The 20,853-nt window shown below is 41.9% G+C and overlaps 1 protein-coding gene across 1 annotated transcript in view; it reads left to right on the forward strand.

Moving 5' to 3' along the window:
- LOC144720768 (netrin receptor UNC5C-like) overlaps positions 1-15,429 on the forward strand; it is a 48,067-nt gene extending 32,638 nt beyond the window's left edge. The window contains exons 13-16 of the mRNA XM_078597793.1: positions 1,561-1,710; positions 2,596-2,760; positions 9,706-9,884; positions 14,633-15,429. Coding sequence (XP_078453919.1) covers positions 1,561-1,710; positions 2,596-2,760; positions 9,706-9,884; positions 14,633-14,792 — 654 coding nt within the window. The 3' untranslated portion in view covers positions 14,793-15,429. The remainder of the gene's footprint in view (positions 1-1,560; positions 1,711-2,595; positions 2,761-9,705; positions 9,885-14,632) is intronic.
- The last annotated feature ends 5,424 nt before the right edge of the window (positions 15,430-20,853 follow it).

Consider the following 20,853-nt stretch of genomic DNA (forward strand, 5'->3'; position numbering starts at 1 on the left):
AAACAGTGTTAGACCAGAGGACGCCAAAAGGCGTACAGCACAAAAACAATGCACTATCAGAGTAATGAGAGCTCGGGGTGAGCATCTACATCATGGGACCTCCTTTTCCAGTACCAAAATCTGAGAATAGGTTTTTCCTTTTTTTCTGGCAACAAAACAGGTGTTAAGATGTTAAAACACCAAACTAAAACCTTTTACAAGGAATCATGTCTGCATTAACCACAATACTTGTGGTCAGAATGCAAACAAAAACATACTCTGATAAGAAAGCTGTCTCTGGTGTGGACCAATCAGTTTCAAAGACAATGCATATATTATCAGAGTATGTTTTTTGTTTGCATTCTGACCTCAAGTATAGTGGTTAATGCAGACATGATTCCTTGTAAAAGGTTTCAGTTTGGTGTTTTAACATCTTAACACCTATTTAGTGATTTGACATTGTGAATGTTTTAATTTACATAGATTGTCTTGTCTTCGTAAAATGAAATTGGCAACTGAAAACATTCGAAATTGATTGTATAATTTGGTTCCTTACATGAATTGGTAGATATTTACTTTCTATACGCTTGATAATGTGTTGAACTATTATGTTTCTGTCGTGTTTTGTTAGAATTTATATGTTTTGCAGTGACATGCGCTTTATCCAATTATAGAGCTTAAATTAAATTCAATGCATCGTTTGCTACCTGGCCCATCCACACTACTTGGCTGCACTTTACATAATTTGAAATGATTGCCTCCAGCAATGATAATGACTAATATCATGAATATGAGAGAACTGTATGCCAACCTGGTATTTATGGTACGTGCATATGCATATATATGCAACATTTATTTTTAAAAAATATATTCACTGCTCGTTGTAGGCCTACTCATGCTGTGTTGGTCATGAGGGTTGGTTGACCATACTTTATCATACTAATCAGTGCAGTTTGGTGAGAGGGCAACCCATGACCAGTTCAATATAATTCGTCATGCATAGGCATGCTTACATCTGCATGCATTAAGATATGCATTCGCACATGTGTGTATGTGTGCTTTTATTTGTGTCTGTGCATGTATGTGCACGATTGAAAATGCATGCATGCATGTGTGCCCGTGTGTGGGAGTGGTAGTATTTTGGCTCACGTACTACGATACAACACTTGCGACCTGAGTTTGATTCCCGCTCATGGCCAACATTGGTGACGAACATCCAAACCAGTCCTGGCCTTCTCCTAGGTCAACTCAGCCTTAAACAAGTACCTGGTGCAGTGTGTAAACACCAGCACTGGGGAGACAAAGGCGGGCAGGCATGATTTCAAGCAACAACAGCAACAGCCGCCATTCTCCACGAAGTGGCGGTGACGTCATGGCGCTTGTGCCAGGCTACGTGTACTTAGATCTGGTTGCTAGCGACACCACACTTTCGTGTACCATGCCAGCCTATAAATACGGGTGAAGAGCACTGGCCCCAATTGTCTGTTGAGGCTGTACAGAAGATAGTTGTATTTGGATTCATTTGTGTGCACTCTTGCACGTGGGTGAACGCGTGTGTGTGGATGCGTACGGGACATGCAGGAGGTAGTGGAGCTGGAGAAGCAGCTGGGAGGCCGTCTGCTGGAGGAACCCACGACCCTGCACTTCAAAGCCAACTCAGGCAACCTGAGGCTCTCGATCCACGCCATCCCAGACGTCCTCTGGACTAACAAGCTGCTCAACACGTTCCAGGTTGTGAATGAACCTATTAGTGTTTGTTTTGTTTTCCATTTGCGCCGTCCCGCATGATGACAGAGCACATTGTGTTTGATTAGAGGCGTGTTTGATGATTCACTGCATTCGATCATGGACCATTGCCACGCGTGTAATATGAAACTCACGAGGAAATGAATTTCAAATGAATAAAAAAATACGCGTATTCCTAACTTGATTTAACATTGAAAAATGTTTCTGCGTTGTCACTTTAGGATTGCAGTAAGATGCACACGGTTGTGTCAATTTATATGAACATGTTCAAATATAATTTGAGCAGTGAATTCTATTCGTGGTTATGAAGATAACAGAAACTTAATGGATTTGCCATGCATTTAGGATTCCTGTTATAAATGTACAAATGTCAAACAACCTTAGAATTTATTTTTGTTGCACTGCTCAAACATTAGTTGTACATAAGCAAGACTAATGTGTTCAACTTTTGAACACCCACAACACACCCACTTTATGCTTTACTGATGCCTTTCAAATAATTTTGGACAAGTCTGTGTAAATCATTTACATTGTTCGTGTAACTGGGAGATTGAAAACGGTAAAAGTGCACACTTAGTCCATTGTCCCAGATATTTGAAAAGCTGGAGATGCACACAATCTCATTATTAAGTAACATATCTAACGGTTAAACTCCACTCAATGCATTTTGTATGTATATATACATATATAGAGAGCTAATTCTATTTGGAATCCCTTTCACCAGCAGCGGCATGAGCAAGGAATTGCAGGGCTGCACCTTTACATTTAGCTTTTTGTGAAGTCGATAATGTCCCGGTCATGAGACAGGGAAATTTTGAACGCTGGCTCACGGCGCTTTGACCCTTTGTTTGTTGCACCGCCGCCGTGCAGGAGATCCCCTTCTGGCACGTGTGGCCGGGCTGCCAGCGCCTGCTGCACTGCACCTTCACCCTGGAGAGGGCCGGCCTGAGCAGCACCGAGTTCTCCTGCAAGCTCTGTGTGCAGCAGCTGGAGGGCGAGGGCCAGGTGCTGCAGCTGCGCTCCACCCTGCTCAACGTGAGTCCATCCCCCTCATCTCCAGGGACCTCGCCTTCTCCGCACACCGCATCTGAACACGAGTGCCAATGTGAGGGTCTCGTCTACCTAGCGTCAGTGCAGCTTTGGCTCTCCTTTTGTTTGCATTTTCTTTGTGGGAGTGGGGGGGGGGGCAACGCATTAATTGCATCATGTATTAATATCAAGAATTAGCCATTCGCGATTCTCATAGAGAACAGCCCACACGAGGTGATATCACAAAACTGCTTGGGAGAGTTCGTGAAGTTGCCTCTTACCCACACTTTCCCAATGTTTTAAACATTTAATTGTTTGGGATGTTCATTGCATGGCAGTCAAACATTATTGATTCTCAGAGCTGTAAACTAGATATTTTTGTGGGGCCATTGGTGATTCACTTAGACCACTCATTTTTTTTATCATGGGTGCCTGTTCAGATATCGAATCCGGAATCTCAGCAGTGCTGTTCAGTGTGTTGACTCCTGAGCCACTGAGCTACCTTGTATATTCATGTTTAAAAATTTTCATAATGTAAATCAGTGGTTGTGTAGTGAGGCACTCAGAGACACTAATAGTAGGAGGCACTCTATTTATTATAGCCTTCACTGACACAGGGAATAACTACACTCTGGTCAGGACAGTTAACAGGCTGCCTGACCAACGACGCCGAGGAGGTTAAGACGGTGAAGAAGACTCCTGTAGCACGACGAGTTCCACTCCAAACAACAGCCGCAAACCTTGCTTGGGGTCCCCCTTTTATCCACCCAGCGTGGCCTCGCTCTGCCCTCGGCCACACCCCCCTTCCAGGACCTACCTGAAGGTTCTCGGCTCACCCCACATGCCCCCTGTCACCTTTGTGCCACTTCCCTCTCTCCGGCTTATCACATGACCCGCTGGCAGACACGGCTGCTACAACAGCAGATCTCCTTCTGCCAGCAACCAGCGCTACGCGCCATAGTGACCCATTCCATGTCGTGTCACTACATGGAATGGGTTACTATGATGTCACTACATCACCCCCCCCCTGTGAAAAAAAACAGCCATCCCGGTTGACCTCCATACCCCGCATAGCAGGACAACAACACAACAATAAATATCCCGCCCGCGAATCGAATTAACGAGAACAATAAATTACCGGAATAGACAACAATCGTGAACACACGGCGATAAACCCGGCCCCCAGGGACACGACAACCCCCAACGACCATCAGCATGCCACAGCCCGTGAACAAGGGAAGGACCTCAGGTCAACCGACAGCCACAGCCCAGCTCGCGTCTACAACTACCCACCAGACGGCGTTGAAATGAATAGAATAACGGGAAGGAACGGATGATTTTAACCGGACAGTTTTGGAATGGGTCCTCGTCGCCGGGCCCCCAGGTGGGACAAAAATGGGTTTCCTGGGAACCTTGTAAATGGCCTAATGGGTGCGGCCCCTCCCGGGAAGAAGATGAAGGAGAAGATGAGGCGGTTGGCGGTCGTTTTGTCCCTCCTGGCTCGCCTGCGGATGGCGCCGCCGGTGGTACCGTGGGTATCAGACGCTGGGATCCTGTAGGCAGAAAAAAACAGAATCCCGCTGAGGCGTACCCTCCGTAACTGTACACCCGGGCTCATCGGACACATCAGACACCTGGCCGTCAGGTAGTGTAGATGAAGCGACATCACAAGATGGAAAATAGGGTTTCAGCCGTGACGGGTGCACAAACTAGCACCTGCGACCAATCTGGATACGTACGTACTGTGGCCTCCTGACCTCAATCACCTCAACTGGGCCCTGCCATGGCCGGTGCAATTTAGAGTACGTGCTCAAGGGTCACCTGGGGGCAATGCAGTCACGCCTTGTCCCCAGGGTTCCATGGGTTTCCGGATACGCGGAGTCCCACAAGCTTCTTATTGGCGGCTTGACGTTTGGCCGAATTACCCCGAGACGCCTCCCGTGCTTCCGCCAGTCGATTGAGGGTAAGGAGCATGGGCATGGGCACAACGGCCCTCTTTTTGCCCGGATCCATGCTTAACTGAGCCGCCATGGGGGGATCGTATTCCCTCCCGTACATGAGGAAAAAGGGGGAGAACCCAGTTGAGGCGTGAGGGGCTATTCTGTACGCGGTGAGAACACTCGGAATGTGCAAATCCCAATCGGACTGCGCCTCGTTGACCTGTTGGCACAGCATGGACGTGAGAGTCCTATGCAAGCGCTCTACCATCCCGTCAGTCTGGGGATGGTAGGGTGACATCCAGATCTTTTTAGTGCTCAGGGAGTTGCACACCACCTTAAATAATTTTGAAGAAAGTTTCGACCTTGGTCTGTAAGGAGACATTCCGGGGCTCCCTTAGCTAAAACATAGCCGTGCAAGAATGCGTCCGTGATGGACGCAGCTGACAGATCCGGCAAAGGCCATGCCACCGGCCACTGGTACAGGTACTCCACCCCTACGAGCAAAAATTTGTTTCCCCTCGGGGTGGCGGGAAATGGCCCGAGGATGTTGAGAGCAACGAGCTCGTTAAGACGGGAGCTTTCGGCAAGTGCACTCAACACAACCCTTAAGCATGTTGTGGACATCCTCTGACATTCCGGCCCAAAATAAATCGCGCTTCAGGGTTGATAAGGTTTTCCTCACCCCAAGGTGCATCAACCTCTCATGGACAGCCCACATCACTCTGCCCCGCAGAGCAGTTGGCACAACGATGCAGTAACGCTGCACCTCCACATCCCACCTCATCAGCAACCCATCACGGAGGATCATGAAGGACATACCCGCTGGTCCCTGTCTACCACCCTTCGCTCCGACGCGACACCACAATTTTATCAGGGAGGCATCCTCCACTTGGAGGCGTCCCCATTCCGCGTGCATGAGACCAATCGTGTTATCGCGAAATCGGCTGATGCGGGTGGTAAAACGTCAACTGACACCACGACGGTGCCCGGCAATCCTGCAACCGCAGGTTTACAATGGCCGGCACCCAACAAACACGCACATTGGCCCTTTGGCGGAAATCACAACAGCGCGTCCGCATTACAGTGGCGTGTACCTTTCTTGTAGGTGACCGTAAATAAATAATCCTGTAAAATTTCCAACCAGCCTACCGTAAAGGTACGAATGGTACTGTTGTACGAAATTTACAATGGCCAATAATTTGCGGCGCATCACACAATAACGCTGCTCTGCGGGGGACAGTACACGGCTCCCGTAAAAAACGACCCTCTCTACCCCGTTTACCACCTGTAATAGTACAGCGCCGATTCCGGTGTCACTGGCGTCTGTATCCAGCACAAATGGTAAAGAAAAATCGGGGTACCCAAGGGGAGGCACGTTAACGAGGCCGTCGCGCAGCGCGACAAACGCGGCCTCCTCCTCCTCCCCCCACCGAAATTCTTGACTTTTCGCAGTGAGAGCGTGGAGCAGTTTTGCGATGATGCAAACTTGGGCACAAAGCGGCGGTAAAACGATGCGAACCCGACAAAACTGCGAACTTCACCCATCGACATGGGGATTGGCCATGTGCGCACGCACACAGTTTTGTCGGGGTCCGTTGCTATCCTGGACTCGCCGACGATGTGACCCAAGTAGTAAACCGATGTCTGCAGGAGATGACACACACACTTGTGTTAACTGGAGGTGCCGGGCAAGGACAACAAACTTCATACAAAAAGCAGTTCAAAAGAAATGAGTTTTCAATCTAGATTTCAAATGCTTAGCTTCAGCAGTCACTTTCTAATATCAGAAGGAAGAGCATTCTAGAGGGGCACAGAATCACATCTGAAAGCGTGTGATGTAGTGACTGTCTTTGGTTGATGCTTAGCCAAAAGCCACTTAGAGGGTGATGGTTCATGCTCCTTGGATAGACTTGTCCCCACTACATGAATGTGGAATGTCCACCACTGCCTCGTACCCAGTTTTGCAGTCACCTTAAACGTATGCCATTTGCATGGCATCTGTACACATGTCTTTTGTATACATGCATGACACATTTCATTTCGCATGAACTCAATGTATACTTTTATGAGTTGAAGTTGTCCATTGCCTAGTTACAAGTGCCTTTACCTAGACAGATGGCGATCCTATGTTTTTTTGTTCCATCTGGTCTTGATGCAACAGCGGTTATAAATCAAGCATGAACAAGCAAGTCAGCTTACAATGTGGACCTCCTCTCTCAGAGATTACATAGGTAGTCCAGTGTTGTTCATCTTGACATGTTTAATCTGTTGACGAATTTATATTTTTTTTGGGCAAAAACAGGCCACTATCTCCAAGAACAAGAATGATGCAAATTGCCACCTGAATGCATTTAACATGGTTTGTGAACATATACATCTGGCGCTAAGACTGCGAAACAGGATTCTAGGATCGCAATGTGAATTCGCTTGGTCTCTAGAACATTGATCAAAGGGGAATGTCAACAGTGCCTAATGCCGACGTCATTGCACTGTGGGCAGATAGAGTCCCCATGTCAAGCGGATGTTGACCTGCATTTTAATGCTGAATGGTGCTGCCCACATTCTACCGCACTAACACATTCCTGTGGAGGGAGCTGGTAGGAACGTTGGGTTGCTCGGTCAATGGCCAGGGTCAACGGGGGCGTGGTGTATTCCGCAAATATGCCCGACTGTGAGGGCGGGCACAAGCCGGCGTGAGTAGGTTAAACGTTGAGTTGTATAAAGGCACCACGGGTGACCAGCCCCTCCCCACCCAGCCCCACCCCTCCCACCCCCCAGCCAGCCCCTCCCTACCCTCCCCACCCTCCCCACCCAGCCCCTCCCCACCCTCACCACCCAGCTTCTGCCCACCCTCCCCACCCAGCCCCTCCCCACCCTCCCCTCCCCACCCAGCCCCACCCTCCCCACCCAGCCCCTCCCCACCCTCCTGTCCTCATCCAGCCCCACCCTCCCCACCCACCCCCTCCCCACCCACCCACCCACCCCCACCCAGCCCCACCCTCCCCTCTCCACCCAGCCCCACCCCTCCCATTTTTGGATGCACGACGGACGGACACAATAATCCTCTGTGGGCTGGTGCAACCAGGAGGTTCCTACCAGTAAAATCTGTCAATTGACATACGACAGTATTGCCCAGCTTAATGATCGGTCGATAGGTTAAGTTATTATTTAGGCAAAGTCGTGTAATGTCAACAGCTATTAATTGACATATGTAAATAATATCCAGAATAATAAACATCTAAATAAATACAATTTCCACTTCATTTGAACGTGAACATACACAGCTGTGAGAGTATCGTCAATAGTTTGATGTAATGGGTTCATGAATTGTGTCTGCGAAGACAGCCAATAATACTGTCTTGAAATTGAACTTAATTAGTAATTTCCCTAAGAGCTCTGAAAAAAAGCAGTGGCTCTGCTTGATGTCTCTTGTTCGTTAATTGGCATGTCCTGGCAGTGGTGGAGAAAGACTAAATTTTAATGTTGTACCAAGGCTTCAGAGAAAAATGCAAAATGTGTTTCAAAATGAACTGCCGCTTCATCTCTGACTGCTCACCATGGCAACCTCCAAAAAGATTCCCTCTCTTCTACTTTGCAGAGTTTAAATTTAATTGTTTTAATGAGTATTCTTAGGTTTTTTCGGTAAAGTCACGTAGGTAAAACATTTAAATTAATAAAAGTAAAATAAAACAAAATAAAAATAAAAATCACGACGTTTCGGAAGCAACACAAGCCTCCGTCTTCAGGTGGAACCGTCACAGCCACGACAGCTGTATCAAGTCAAGAATAGGACACGAAGCTTAGATGGAGAAACGAACATGAAAGGATACACCACTCTAACAGAGTGATGGCTTCATGTAGAAAAATTGAGTTGTTCAACATTTTGCTATATAGGTAATTGAAATGTGATGTAGCCCAGTGCTATGCTTCATACAATACTTCTTAGCAACATTCTTAAAACAACAAAGGAAATAGGTAGTTTAAAGGAATTTTACGTGTATAGTTACTATCTTGCTCAGGAAAGTTCACCTTGGCAACCTCCAAAAAGATTCCCTCTCTTCTACTTTGCAGAGTTTAAATTTAATTGTTTTAATGAGTCAAGAGTAGGACACGAAGCTTAGATGGAGAAACGAACATGAAAGGATACACCACTCTAACAGAGTGATGGCTTCATGTAGAAAAATAGAGTTACTCAACATTTTGCTATATAGGTAATTGAAATGTGATGTAGCCCAGTGCTATGCTTCATAAAATACTTCTTAGCAACATTCTTAAAACAACAAAGGAAATAGGTCGTTAGAAGGAATTTAACGTGTATAGTTACTATCTCGCTCAGGAAAGTTCACCTTAAATAAATGACCGATATAAATATTCTAAATTCTAGACCTTTGTATGGTACAAATACACTTCCTGTGTACATTTATTTCAGTACCTATGCATCATGCCACCTTTCTAAATATCATATGCTTAATTCATATTATAATCTAAGTTACATTTCTTAACATTATATAATTTTCAGTAATTCACATCATTATTTTGAATGTATACATTTCAGTCTGGCTACTCCCAAAGATGAAAGAGAGAGCCAATTGTGAATCCAGCAATTGTGACTTCTTCTAGAGAGAAAAATCTGCTGCCAATTGTGATGCATATAATACGTTAGCACTCTCAATGATATAGCTTCCAAACAGCTACTACTCGGGTAATTACATTATGGTGATAATTTTATATTTAGTCAGTGGCCAAATTGGATACTTGATGCACAAATGGGAATTGTAAAACTATCCGGTGCCCGACTGTGGTCACTCAGAATAGACCATGGGACATAGAATGACTCGGTGCCAGATTTGCAAATACGAAGGTAGGATCACAGCGATGCACCATTCTGCTACTCGTGATGTAATACGTTTGCTCAACCATTGCAATGTAAAATCATAGTTGTTGCTCTACATCAACATCAGCCCTGTGAAAAAGAAGTGGTTGCTGATGTTGTTGCTGTTGTGTCTTGCAGGCTCCAAGTGCCACTGATGATTCCCCCACGGAGGCTGCCTCTGCTGGCTCGGCCCTCGTGGGTCCCCAGGCTTTCAAGCTGCCCTACTCCATCCGCCAGAAGCTGTGCAGCAGCCTGGACTCCCCCAACCCCCGCGGCAACGACTGGAGGCTCCTGGCGCACAGGCTGGGTGTCAACAGGTACGGGTGGACAGAGAATCCTATATGGGGATATTAAGAATAGACTGGGTATCAACAGGTACGGGTGGACAGAGACTCCTATATGTGGATGTTAAGAATAGACTGAACACAGCAGGTACGAATGGATAGACCATAGACTCCCATAATATGAATAAAATGGGCATCGACATCTAAGAGTGGACGGTTTCTTGTATGAGGTTAATTAGAATTGACTGGTCATCAACAGGTATGGGTGGACAGTGAGAGAGGTCGATTTGGCAATAATATTGATAATAATGTTATAGACTGGACATCAGTAGGTATCCATGGACACAGCGCCCTATATGGGGTTAATACTAGTCATATAATAGTCTGGAAATCAACAGGTGTGGGTAGACAGAGAGTCCTAAATGGGTTATGTCTTTTACCCTGGCATTGATTTTTAATTCCCTGAGTCAATTTGGTGCAATTCTGTACCCTGCATCACAGCCTTTATAACCTATGCCTTTAAGGGCTAGACACATTGTCAGTACCAATCTGCATCACCTCCTGTTCATCTTGTTAAGAGTAAACCACTGAATTACTTTGTAAAATACTGTTCTGCATGGCTGAATCACGTGAATTTAGCCATCAAAAAATATCAAGGAATATTATGTCACGATGGAATAAGGCAGTCAATGGTATAATCTATGCAAATCAGACCACTATTTACTAGTTTATACTGAATCTGTGTATTAATATACTTATCCATGCTATCTTTACATATATTTTCTGAATTTGATATTTTTATTCACCCTTTTCTCTTTTAACTCTATAAATGTCTTATTGTAATGAATGGCATGTTTTTATTAATTAAAATTTTCTTCTTTATTAAAAAGAAAAATACATTTAAAACACAATACATTCAAGCCAATCTCAATCCCTCAACGGACGAAGGCTTCCCAACACCATGTGGGTTGATGCTGATATAGTAAGCCAGGTTAGTTTTATCAGCAATACAATACACATATCTGGCAGCAGTCTAGTCCCACTATGAAGGCCCAATAATTGTATAGAAAAAGCAATCTCAATGTGTTAAGCAAAACTCTATTCACAATTCCAGTCACATCTGTCAAATATCAATCGAGCGCAGACAAGTGGCTTTGCAATATTTGATTTATATGAGTAATGTTAGAGTATTTATGTACGTGTTTTGCTCAAGCACACTGTTATGAGGGTAAAAATAACGTGAAAATTACATTGTACTAAATTTTACTTATAAAGGTGCAGCCCTGCAATTGGTTGCTCATGCCACTACTGGCAGAAGGGCATCCACTAGAGGGAGCTCTGCAGAGCCCCTCTGAAGGGTATTTTCGAGTCCTCTTTCAAGGTGGCCAGATATCTCGGAAGCAGTGGAGGTACCCAAACTTCACCCCACTGCATGCGACTTGTCAATCAATTAGCTGTGGCATACCCATGTTTACTGCCTGGGTGGACAGAGGCGGGGAGGTTTTTAGAAACTTGCTCCTCCAGCAGTGGATATATCATGGTTGATAAAGATAATGATGGAGGTCATGCTACGTGTAATTTCCTCTCTCCCACATTTCTCTGAATTCTAAACCTAATTTTCATTTCGCTTGTGATTGTGCTTTCAGATATAATTATAAGTGGATGCCTGAAATGTAAGATAGAATTTTCGTCGCACATGATTGTGTAGGGATGGCGATATTTAATCGCATATAAAATCGAAAGCATGGGTGTGTGACCATGCGCACGTGTGCGTGCGTGTGTGCATGAGTTCATATTTGTGAATTAGGAGCATGTGTAAATGTGTGTGCCAACAAGTCAGTGGGGAGCGGTGGCGAAGTGGTTAGGGCACTGTGCTACTCATCTGGCAACCCGAGTTCAATTACCGCTCATGGCTAAAAACCGGTGACGATTATTCGAAACGGTCCTGGGCCTCCCCTAGGTCGACTCAGTCTCAAATGGTGATGTGAGTAAAACATCGCCACTGGGGAGACAAAGGCGATCGGGCGTGGTGCTGGCCACCCACCCCCACGTGTGCTGGGCCGGCCTTCATAGGTGCTCGCTAACAGCACTTTCCCCAACAGTCTGTTAATGCTATGAAGGGGATCTTTGTCTTTGTCAACAAGTAAGCTCGCTTTATCCACACATTTTCTTGCCTCTTTTCCAGGTTATTTGAGACAGATTGTATTTTGTATAGCATTTTAGAGTGCATTGGAGATTCAGTGAACCAGGCATTTGAATGTGTTGGATAATATACAACTTAAATCTTACATGGGAAAATACAGTAATGTAATTGTAATTGCTTTAGCATGAGCATTGTCAATGATGTTCACTAATTAAATCTTATGGCTGTAGGAACATTGAGGATTTTTTTTTACTCAATTTAATTGAATGTGTTTCCAAAGCACCAAAAATGCATAATCAAGTAAAAATGAATACATTGCAAAAATATTGCCTTTGAAAAATTACTAATGAATTGAAAAAATACTTAATACGATGGTAAGCTAAAAAAATACACCGAGAGTTGTAAAAAAAAATCTCATATAATTACAAAATTGTCTAAATGAAGAACAACAATTATCATAGTCCCTTATAAAAACAATACATTCTGAGGAGGCGTCATATTAATTAAATATTGCTTATGTCTGCACGCATAAAAAATCCTTAGTTATTTTCTTTCGTCCAATTCGTAATCATGTGTTTACATAGGTCGTGCAACATATGGTATATATGCTATACATTTTACGAGCCTAATTTATACATTTTAATATTTCTATTACAATAAACAATTACTCATGGGCCAAGATAGAGAATATTGTAAAATATGCAGCATTAAGTCAATCACCAATGATGTAAACAGCATGACTGAGCACACCATCCTTTATGGGCATTGTCACATCCTGTAGCAAGTCATTACCAAGCCAATGCCCTAGTTTCCCTTATGAAATAATTAAATAAAGCGCCACGAGACAAACCTTTGTGTAAAACAAGGTTTTAGCAATTACATGAAGTTTTATTTCATAGAACAAAGACATGCTTATCCCATTTGTAGTTACAGCTAAGAACAAGATATCAGAATATGAGAAGTGTGCTGATATCTATAAATTAAAAGCATGCTGTGTATATTTAAGTGAAGTTATTTTGTACAAATGTGAAAAACCATAATTAGAATATCAATGTCAATAGGCTTTCTCACATTTGCCATGGAATGTTGATATTCTTACGTACTACATTTAATGGGTACTGTTGGGCTAATGACTCCAGTAACTGCATTGCAGTGTTGCCATGTAACCAGTTCGTTCTATTCGTACATCCACAATTCAATCAGGCATTCCAAGCTTCATTTTTAGGAGCTTCCATTGACAATTCCAAAAACAAATATAAACATTTGTCAATAGCACAGCCTTAGAAGGAATACCATACAATATAGAGCATTTCAGGTGAAGATCGTTCTTTGCATTAACAGGCCAGAGAGATAGTTAATAATGGTTGAAGACTGCACTTTACACAATGGGGGCCTGATGAGAATTACATTTTAAGAATATTTTTCTGATGAAGAGTTTTTTTTTAAATATATATAATTATTGAGTAACAGACAAGTCCATATATAATAAAATAGAGTTGTACTAAATAAACTCGTTTATATTTAAAAATCAAATTGTAAGATGTTAATGACACTGGATTGTGGGAATGTTTGCTCCTGTGAGAATAAGGCGTAATCTACTTAGCGGTGCATTTCTGGGCCCAATTTGTAATTTGAATAAAATGCATTTAACTGCCTTACATTCCTGAGGCAGAGGAGTCTGAGAAATGAAATGTGGAGAACTATGAAACTAAAATTAATTCACATATGCAGTATAAGGTGTACCTTTATAAGAGAAACATCCGATTGCATCATTCTACTCGAGGGGAAGCAACAATAGTAAAGAGCTATAAAAATTAACGAAAACAAAAGGTAAAGGTGCAGCACTGAAATTCTTGCTCATGCCAGTGCTGACAGAAGGACCTTCAATAGAGGAAGTTTTTGAGAGCTCCTTTAGAGGGTATTTTGCCTACTCTTTGTATGTATGTGGGCCCTCTTTTGCACCATACCTAGCCAACTGTACACATCCCACTAGACGTTTTACAAGAGATGGAAGGACCCACACGTTACCCCACCGCACGTGACATGCCGAACGGCTGTGGTTGTACCCATTTATACTCCTGGGTGTAGAGGTGGATGAGATGTATTAAACTTGCTCATTGTGGCAACCGCAGTGCCAGGAGATCGAAGCGATGACACCACGGCAAACTTGTAAACGAATAATTACTTATTTATTAACTTTAAACACGATAGATATACTTAACAAAATGTTTAATTACCCAAGATAACTGGCGTATGCTGAACTTTTTATGGCTGATCGGCTTGTAGGTGGTGGCTTTGGCCCCATAACCATCCTCCCAGGATCGTTAGAATGAATGCCACCGATGGCCCAATCAGAGTGTCACCTGCCATGTGGAATTGTAATTCCCACTGCTGACTCTGGACTACCAACCGAGAACTGAGGACCCCTCCCATGAGGTTACTGGGAGCAGTAGTCATGGCCAGTCGTGTGGCTTAAAGGGAATGCGTGACTGACCGCTGGGCTTCCCACTGCCGATGGGGTCAGGGTTAAGGACAGCACTTCCGTGCCTCTATTCCACTATATAGTTAGCACATAAATACAGAGATTCAGTTCTGAACGTGTGTTTGTTGCCCATGTGTGTTTGTGTGTGCGGTGCAGCTGCCTGGAGTATTTCGAGATGAGAGGGAGCCCCACGGGGGTGGTGCTGGACCTGTGGGAGGCCCAGCACGAGGAAGATGGGGATCTGGACTCACTGGCCAGCGTACTGGAGGAGATGGGCCGCCGGGAGGCCCCACACCCTGCCCTGGCCCATGCTTGAACCCTGTGATGGTCAAGCAGATGAACTGCAGACCACCTCAAACAGAGGCCTCGACAGCGATTTAGACATCTACTGTAAATTATCGATGGTGAGCATAAAAGCAGCAACTATGAAGTCCAGAAAGGATGCAGTTTTTATTCTGCATTCATATGGCAGGGAGTTGATCAGCAACTTTATAAGGTCATGTCGCGGTTGTTGAGTGAGCCAGTGGATGGCTTCAGGAGTAGCCTCATGGTGAATATCTGTAATGTTGCCAGAAAATAATTTAAGCGGGCAGTGGCGTTATTACGTGGGCCATGGTTTGAGATCGGTGCACGCAGTCACACTATGGGCTACTCTGCACTTAAGAGCTTGAAAAAACTAAACTGAAAATAGTGACGTCTCTAAAATCTCTCTCATCTGTTTTGATATATTTTTGGTTGTGAAGTTTAAATCTCATACTGCAAAGAACTGCCACATATGTCCTTAAACCTGGAACCATTTATCCATATATCTACACTCAGAACTGCTTTTCTGTTTGTTAGGAATAGTATTATACATTTAAAAAAAAAATATTGACTTGGAATTTAAAAATAACCCAAATGTTTCAGTGATGTACCAGTCTCAAAAATGGATTAAAGTTCATACCGTGACAATGTTTTCTTCCCCTGTGTGCTTTACTTTATAACACAGGTGTTAAAAGTGGTCTCTGGTCATTGTTATAAACACTCCTTAATATCGTGCTACTGTTTGCTTCATAACAAAACTTTTGAAAATGGGAAACTCAATATTTTTTGTGCTCAACTTGGTACTGGAAGGTTCCAGAACCCATTAATTATATATTTCTTGAAGCTTGTTCAGATCAGCAGTCGTTGATGTAAATATTTAGTGTGACTATACTACATGAGTTGTGTTCTTACACAAAATGGCATTGTGATTTATTTCTGTATGTTTCGATGTTGTTTATTATTGTATGTGTATGCCATGAACTATTTTTATTTTTCAGTGTAATTTAATTCAGTTTTCCATGTTTTGCATCCAGGTGAACATTCTGCGTAAATATAGCTAGCATTTTAATGCATCGATACTCAATGAACATCCAATATATTTGTAATATCAAGTCTCACTATGTACATACATTTTACGTAGCTTCTCTTTACAATTGCAGAAGAGTAATCAAAGGAACCGATCCGTTAATTTGTATTCAATCTACCCATAGTGAAACTCCAACCTGAAACTGTGACCTGCACCTTTTAATAGTTCTGTGCAAAAATGCGATGGGCACTGAGACTTGCTGTGACATTGGTGTACACCTTGAGAAACATGTGGAAAACCATGTGCTTGATTTCACAACTTTTGAGAGCCATATAATTTTCAATCACAGGTGTAGGTGAACATGCCTATATGCCTATTGTCATTGCGAATTTTAACATGCACGTACACAATTTTAACAGGTAGCATTATGATATGCCTCTATATGGTGTTTGTGTATATATATAAATAAGAGCACCAAACATCAGTTTGTTTGTTTTCTTTAAAATAGTGTGTCAGTAATAAAATCTACCAAATGAAAATTATACAAGTTTGCACTCATAAGATAAAAACTATTACTTTCCCCACCAACTCTATGTCATGATGACATTTTTTTTAAATACTGCTATGTGTCTTGAGCAGTGTGGAAATTACAGAATATCAAAATGGCTTTTTAGCATGTATTATATATTGTTTGCATATACAGGGTCACAAGACAACTTGGGAACTTGCCTGTTAGAGCAAGGTTGTAAGTTAGGCCTCCATACACTCATCCCATTTTTTGTGCTGATTGAAGCTGAATTTTTAGTTTAGCCGAGTATGTAAGCGCTTCACTCCAGGACCAGTTTACCAAGCCAATGTCTGCTTGCTCAGTGGGCCAGCCAGTCCATTTCTGTGTATGCATACACTGCAGTATTTCTATATATATGAAAACCCAAGCAGAATTTTTCAGACCGATACAAATGTACCACAATTTTGTACAAGTCTTCATTTATAATGTGCAACATACATTAGCGTTTTATAAACTCTTCTTTGTGACACACCAGTTGTCAGTACTATAGAACAAAAATAAAGCAGAGGTAGCATTAAATGTATACTTGTTAGTGGACAGGATGACAGTATATTCCGTTCCAAGCTAAACTATTTCAGAGATAAGAGCACTTTCTTGCTGTTGTGACAAGTGCAGTGGAATTGCTTGTTAATGCAGTATTCAGCTGCACTTTGTGCCACACACTATTTGATGCACAGCTAAGGCTTGTCTAATTCATCAAGAATTAATCATAGCACATAATGGTACGGTTATTTTAGCCATTCTCACCACTGATATTTTATAGCGTTCAACGTGTGCGCCATGTAACTTCAAAACATTGCGCAGAGTTATATCCTCTGGCCATTGTACCATGTAGTGGAGGCCCTCTAGCCTCTTAGCTCAGCATGACATGCAACTTCATCCACATGACTGCTCTGTACATCTGCTGGCATTTGAGAGCAAAGTTTAGTGAATTGGCATCCATCCTACATTCTTTTTTACGCCCCTTCATGTGGTGCAGTGCAACCACTCTGCAATGCTGTACTGGGAAAATATTTAAAAGTGGCTTTCATTATGTGATATATATAAACTATAATTATGTATATACTGTACATTTATATATATGTAAAACACGATGCGCTTTTAAAATGCTGTTCTACCCTGTGTACATAAAGGAATAGGTCCCTACCATCTGTGCTGATATTATCAGATACATGAATATCAACCACTCCGTATGATACTCAAATCCTTTTAAGCCAGACTTGTAATGTAAATATTCATAATAAAGGTTTTTGGGTTAGATCACGATCTAACCCAAAAATCTTGATTATTAATAATACTGGTCGCAAAAGCCTACGTGTTAAAATGTAAATGTTTGTTGTTGAATACAGTTTTAATGCATTTGATGCATTTTTTAATATTCATCTTAAATTGATGAAAGGTTTTACAATGTTATTGATTAGACAGCATAAATAATGGCGACATTAAACTTGTCAGGCATATGTGGTTTTGTTAAACTTAATTAATTTAAACATTTTAAATAAAAAAAATACATGATCAAGAAAACATGTTTTGATTAAACTTAAGAGTAGCTTTACGTAGAAGACACATTCTTTTCAATTATAAACTATGCAAATGGTATATTCCATAATAAAATAAAAACAGCAGTGTCTGGAGCTGTATATGTGTGGCATGTGCAAAAACGTTGCTGGATTGAAGGGGCTTTTATCCTTCGATTGAGAGAGCAGAGTATCAATGGATAATGAAACGCGAGACTGATTTGAGAGAGTGAATGTTCCAAAGGCCAGTGCCTTGTTTGCTGGCAGGGATGGTTTAGGGGCTCAGTTTGAGTCCCATCAGCATTCACTGTTGAAGATCGCAATGATAACCAGTCTTGAATTACACTCTGCTGCCACTCTCAACAACTATCAGTGTGACATATTCTTCAGGCGAGTTTAACAATTTGACATAAATTTTGATGTTTTCAAAAAGTCATCATACACGGACAGTATAAATCACAATCAATGTTAAAACAATGAAGTGTTTGCTCTGATTGCAAAGCCCCTTGTCTCAGCTACTCGCATTGCTTCATGGGAATTTGATGGTTATTCGTGGAGAATGCTTTCTTTAAACTGACCCGAAAGACAACGATGTGTGTCGAGTAAAGTATGACTCTTATTCAAATTGTGCATTTCAAAAGGAAGATCTAATTGTATTGAAGTTGTGACACCTGCATACATTTATGAACCATTAAATGCTGCTTATACAGTTGTGCATTTAATTTAACCTGGCTGATTTGTGAGGAAACGGATAAGTCAGTGTGTTTTATTAAGTATATACTGTAATGATAATTGGGGATAAACACATTTTAGTGTGTAACTGAAAAGAACAAAATCACTCAGACCAATGACAAAGCATTAACAAAAAACATTCAAAATAATAATTAAAAAACAACTTTTCCTGCGAACAGCTTCACACTTTTGCCTAATAAAAGCTTGCCATCAAGCTTCCAAACCACAAATTACACCTCTTTTGAAAGTGTTTTTTTCTATTGTATTATATTGTTCAAACAGATCAACATGTGCACCAGAATTGTCACTGCTTTATCCCTAATGTTATATTTTTTCTGCATCTCATCATGTCCAAATAATTATCATGAGCACATGAATCACTATTAATCTTCTCCCAGCAATTATTTGGATACATTGTTGCGAATCACCACCACTGCTTTCAAGAGAAACGTTGGCTCGACAAAGTAGGTGGAGTGTGTTTCATGGAATAAGTACAGGAGTTGACTTTCTAAAATCAAGATATTGTTAAATGCAATGTGGATACTTGATAAACATTCAAGCAAGCAGTCCATACTCCATAGCAAATATAATATTCATATACAGCAACCCTATTGTATGGTGATAACAAAGCCAATTTTCCACATTGTTACTTTTTGCATCATTCACATTCAAACATGTAATTTTGCCATTTATCGCCATAAAACCTTGCTAGACATTCGTGTCTATCGGAGAACTTTGTGTCAAGCACTGCTTATCAACACTGCTATTTTTCTATATTGATACTTAGTGAATTGTTTGTTGTTCCAGAGTCAACATTTTACAAACTGTAATGCAGCATGTATTCAAACATCTGAACATGTGATGAATGTAAGTGGTATCATGAATGATTCAGTCATGTGGTGGATATTTTCTAAAATTAGTTGTCATAGTATTGTCTCATTGTTTTATTGTAATAATGCCACGTTACTGAATTGAGTTATATTTAAGATATTGACGTATTATGGTAATGGTTTGATTTCAAAGTTGTACATTTGTAGATTCATATGATTTATCATGGAATTGTCAGAACATTTAACAAACAAATGCTGCTTCAGCCACGTAATCATGATTTGTCACATCTGCATGAAACATGTAAACATAGTCTGTAATAAATATGAACCACTACCCATTACTAAAGGAACAATATCAGTCAATTACTTCAGTGTATTTTTTTTCTTCATATGCAGTGTATTCTTAAGGGGGGAAAAAACCCTGTACAGCTGTACTGCGTTGTAATTCGTAAACCTGTATTGTGTACACTTTAACCCTGTAAAAAAATAAGCATTATGCTGCCAGCATAAACTTATCTTCCACATACATGACAGTAATATTGTGTTGAGGCGGCTTTTCAAAACTCCAGTCGACGCAAACCGCCACTTTCCGTCTCTCCGTGTTTACCAATTTACTCCCATTCATACACAGCACTAATTAAGTCCTTCAAAGCTGCATCGCCGCCCCATGATTGTTAAACGCGTCCCATGTGTCACACTAAGCAATTAACATCGTCTGCGTTAATCGAGAGCTGATTCAAGCGACGCTTGAGATCTCGTGATTGTGTGTGCACACGTGATTCAGGCAGCGTTAATTGGTTAGCGCGCCGCGTGACACGTGTTTGACAGTTATCAGGCGCGTGCAGCGTGGATGGGCGTAATCGGCACGGTATTTGAATGGGGAGTAAAATTGATCAACGCGGAAAGATAGAGTGTGGCGGGCCACGCCGACTGGAGTTTGGGACACCTTGGTGTAGAGCATGAAAAAACGTGTTTTGTGTTTATTGTAAGAAAATATAGAGTTTTCATTTAACGTATTAATTTTCACCAGTTTGATCTCTTAATTTTTTACCACGGATTTTTACAAATACTTTTGACGTACATTATTGTATTTGAAATGTATCATGAGTCACATTACGTTTACATGACTACAACAAAAGAGCAATGGAAAGCTTTGCTAATCTAAAAGCCCTCCGTCCCACCTTGACAAATAAGTACAGCACGTAATTTGTATTATCACATCAAAATTAAATTGAAGATAACAATGTTGCAGAAACAAGTCGATTTTTGGCTTGTACGATTTGGTGCTGTGCAACGATAAAATCCACGCGCAGAACAGTGTATTGGGTCATTTGTGCAGCATTATTAACAGGTATGTATTTGATTGTGATTTGTCCTGCAGTTGCATATGTTGTTTTTGG

The sequence above is a fragment of the Lampetra planeri genome, chromosome 9 (genome assembly GCF_965212315.1).
Source record: "Lampetra planeri chromosome 9, kcLamPlan1.2.h2, whole genome shotgun sequence".
Taxonomy (NCBI): Eukaryota; Metazoa; Chordata; class Hyperoartia; order Petromyzontiformes; family Petromyzontidae; genus Lampetra; species Lampetra planeri.